At 39.9% G+C, this 4346-nt stretch overlaps 1 protein-coding gene across 1 annotated transcript in view; it reads right to left on the minus strand.

Annotated features, from left to right (window-relative positions):
• Positions 1 to 409: 409 nt before the first annotated feature.
• Positions 410 to 4346, minus strand: part of FCER2 (Fc fragment of IgE receptor II) — a 14424-nt gene continuing 10487 nt past the window's right edge. The window contains exons 8-9 of the mRNA XM_015824540.1: positions 3800 to 3906; positions 410 to 729 (exon numbers count right to left, since the gene is read on the minus strand). Coding sequence (XP_015680026.1) covers positions 591 to 729; positions 3800 to 3906 — 246 coding nt within the window. The 3' untranslated portion in view covers positions 410 to 590. The remainder of the gene's footprint in view (positions 730 to 3799; positions 3907 to 4346) is intronic.

A 4346-nucleotide genomic window follows, 5' to 3' on the forward strand; every position in this document is an offset into this window, starting at 1 on the left:
AGAATGCCATGGAATGATTGGCTGACGCTGTCCCTGCCAGGGGACTTTAAAAGGGCCTGCGCCATTTTTGTTCTCTGTTCTGTTGGTGAATTGCAATAAAGGAAGACTGTTTTTTGTTACTCCGTTTCGTCTCCATGCCTCATCTTTGGAAACAGAACAACTATCATTGCCATCTATTGTCAAACCTGCTTCATTGATTTCGTACCATTCAAACGATAGAGCAATAGGCATACCTGAAGGTAAACTGGTTAACTCTCATTTTCATTTAAGGTACCAAGAAAAACCCAAAGCAGCTTGAGAATAACGGTCCTTTTTTTCATTATGATACAATTTAAAATTAATGAATTTTGTAGATTATTGTTCATTTCTGAAATTTGGTGTTCTATATTACAGATAGATTAGGGACATATTTTTCTAATGTATTATATACTTTATTATTTACTAAAATAGTTACGCTGCACCATATACTGATAGTGCTCGGTAAAGCAATATACAGCAAATCAATAACAGACAATAAAAATAACAAAGCTCAAAATAATACACATGTGTTAGGAGTGTTGAATGTTGAGTCTTGCTCTTATCGGATACAGTTAGCAATTCCAGGACTTTTCACAAATCCAGCCATCCACATTTTTTCCACATTCACGATCTTCCCATTGGCCAGAAGAATTCATCACTACACAGTCTTGCCCTCTTCCACCATTGTCGGGTTCTCCTAGACGCCAGCGGCTGCAGTTAGAAATTCAAGGAATTATATAAATGGCAAAATTAATTAGTCAACACCCATAAATTAGCAAGCAAGCACCAAGAATCCAATAACTCAACCTGAGCTACCTATATTCTCCATTATTGCAACAACATGTGGGCAGAAAGTGCATCAGAAAGCGCAGAAGTGGGAGAGATGTAAATGTGGGCACACTTCTACAAAGAATAGCATTTTCTTTCTGTATAAGCGCCTATACAGCAAGTCCTACTTAACAGTGTAAAATATGGATCTCCAATAAACTTGCAGAAGGATGAAAACACCAGAAGAAAGAGCCAGAAAACGGCCCATCTGATAATAGTGGATGACCCAGTAAACCGCATATATATCAGCACATTATTGGTAAATGAAACTAGCACAAATCAGGGCCCTAGTTGCATAAAGGCACTTATAACCACCCTCACCATCACTTCACAAAAACAAGCTGAAGAAAGGAAAAACAAAACTGAAAATTAAAGTGCTGAAGCTATCCATAACAAGAAAAGATAACATTGAATCAGAATGGGTGATAAACATGACACAAAACAACCGGGCTAGCCTATACGTACCAAGGAAATGTATAATAGACAATTTATTTTATTTTATTATACTGTATGCCATTAAGTCATTTTTCAGTTCCTAGTGACCATATAGTTAGATTTTTTCTGCGAGGAAGATAATTATATGCTAATGACCAATAGATAGGTAGAAGATAGAAGAGATGCCCTAAAAATACCAAAGAATGTCCCACCATCACAATCCTTCCAGCAGAAAGAGGATGAACTACAGTTATCACAGACAGAACAATATACATCCAAAAAGCAAAAGGACTATTGAATGACAAGGAAACCTACAATCTCTGAAACAAAAACCCAAAACATCAACCAAAGCAAGAAAATGATTTACTGAAATAAGGGAAATAAAAACAATTGTATATAAAACTAAGGACCAGTCCTCCATTGGTGCCCAAAAACCCACAAACCTGACAGACAACTCTGTCCAACTGTATTGCCACCTGGGGCCACAACATACAATTTAGCTAACAATCATGCCTAGAAATATAGACACTCATAAACGGAAATGAACATTCCATTAAATCACCACAAGTGAATTAAAGATCTAACATTTGAGGAAAATGAAATCACAGTTTCATTTGAATTCACTGTACTTTTCAAATGAATAGATCCTAAACTGATAAAAGAATCTAAATTAGAGTACTCCTGCACAACGCACTAAACGTAATACCAAAACTGAAAAAAACAGACTTATGGAGCTTATAGACCTTTGCCTCGCCACTTCCAGACTGATAGACCAATATGCACATCAATCACAGGAACAGTCATCGAGTCTCTTATGGAATGGGACAACTCAGTGCAGCCAGCTTGGCACAGCTGGCTCATCACAGCCAGCTTGCCACCACCAACTCAAGTAACTGCCAAGTAACCCCAGGACAATTCCACGTGGCCAATTTACCATGGGGAAAACTCACTGTGGGTGGCTGGAGGGAGAGCTGGGTGGGAGAGCACAGAGCAGCATCCTATTTTCACACACCCTGCCACCACCGCCAAGCTCCAGGCCAAAGAGGCTGGGGATGATGGTGGCAGTGGTGGGTGGGTGCGGCCAGAGGGTCACATTTTCACACAGTGCCATTGCCACTGCCATTGTTGCTGCCATGCTGAGCTGTGGGCTGAAGAGGCCAAGGATGGCGGTGGCAGGGGTAAGGTAGGCGACAGGGTGTGTGAAAATGGGATGCCCCTGGCTGCCAACATCACTGTCACTCTGCACTCTGCCCACCCATTTGCTTGCCCTCCCTCCTGGCTCTCCTTCTGGCCACCCGCAGCAAGTTGGCTGTGTGCTGTGTTGTGGCAATTTGGTGGCGGTGGGTTGGGAGAGGCGATTTGGCAGTGTCAGCCTGGCAGCAGTGAACTGGCCGCGCTGAGCTGTTCTAGATTCATTGAAGAGACAGTGATGCAACACTTAGAAGGGACAGTATTTCCATATACAGTACCCAAATGTGGGTCTATTATACAGCTGACACTTTTGTCGTAATGCAAAAACACACATAAGACAATTAACCACACTTTCAACAGAAAATAAGTTTACAAGACAAGAGAACAATAAAGACTTTCTCATCAGCAGAGAGAGCAATAGCAAACTGCAACCTAATTGCAGCACAAAGCAATCCACCCTAACCAGTGGTGGGATTCAGCCGGTAGCTAATTTTTTGTTGCCCAGGCCCAGAATGGATTTCCAAAAGCAGCATCCACACAGAGAACCAGTTGTTCACATATTTGAATCCCACCACTGACCCTAACCAAATATCCAGCTAGTTCAGCAATCCTGAAGGGCACACAAAAGAAACTTTGTAAGAACCATGTTCAGATGAGCACAAATACTTTACAGGAATCCAGAATTCCAGGAAGCTGAAATAGACTGATTATGTAATATTACCCATTCCATGCAATTTTCCGTCCTACTTGATTAAAAAGTGTCTATCCATGCCAACAGTCATAGTACAACTGTAACAACCATGTAAGGACTGTGAAAACCACAGCATAGGACAAACAGGCAGAAGATCAGCAGGGTTCATCCACAAACATCAATTAAAATCAGAAATCATGATGGAAATACCTTAGTTTCGCAAATTGAACTACAATTTCAACCAGGAATCTATGCACATTTTTTACCAAATAAATTTTCTAAGTCTCATTTCAGGTCACCTAAACTTTCATTTCCTGCCTGTGAATTTGACATTGTCCAATATACAATTAAATCTGCAGATTCAACTTTTAATTGAACAGCTAGTTAGTTTCTATCAATCTAATGTATTGTTCAGCCATCCATTTTCCCCTCTTTAACAGCTTTTCAAGGAGAAAACCAAATAGAAACGGCAATGGGAGCATGTGGTCAGGATTATTGTATGAGTATAGTGACATCAACATAAAAGTATGTTGAAAGAGGCAGGCTGATTGCATAGTTTGAAAGCCTAGTGTGAAAATTCCCTAGTATTTATAAACAAATGAGAAAAAGAGAGAGAAAATTTTAACAGGGACTTACGTAAATTTCGGGGTACTATTGTCTACCCAAACAAAGTTGTTTTCAGAACTCATATCACTTAGACCAATCCAGAATGCCTTGCCTTTCATTTGCGAAGCAAGAAAACTCTGAAATGTAAGGCAGTTTAAACAGTTCAGTTATAATATACCACATGGAATAGACCAATTGTTCCATCTTGTGACCTGCCCAACCATTTTTCAAAACTGGTCAACCAGGTGTGCAATCTTGCAGATCGTCTGGACTGCAGTCACCTATATGCAACTAGGAGTATAAATTTAACGATTTAAAACTGTCTATCCCTATTGTCTGGGCAATAGGGAGTGTGTTTTGAAAGAATGGGTTTAGTGTTCTCTAAAACACACATACCAATCACAACAGGGTTTGGGACTTCATAATTATAATATAACAAGAAAAATGAATTTCTTGTTATATTATGAGTGAATGGGGTTACCACCTTTCTCTGGAGCTGCAAAAATGTATCCTCCAAAGAGGAGCTGCATATCATTTACCTTCATCACCAGCATACCAATATTGACTGTGAGCAGAG

The sequence above is a fragment of the Protobothrops mucrosquamatus genome, unplaced genomic scaffold (genome assembly GCF_001527695.2).
Source record: "Protobothrops mucrosquamatus isolate PMUCROS unplaced genomic scaffold, P.Mucros_1.0 scaffold2273, whole genome shotgun sequence".
Taxonomy (NCBI): domain Eukaryota; kingdom Metazoa; phylum Chordata; class Lepidosauria; order Squamata; family Viperidae; genus Protobothrops; species Protobothrops mucrosquamatus.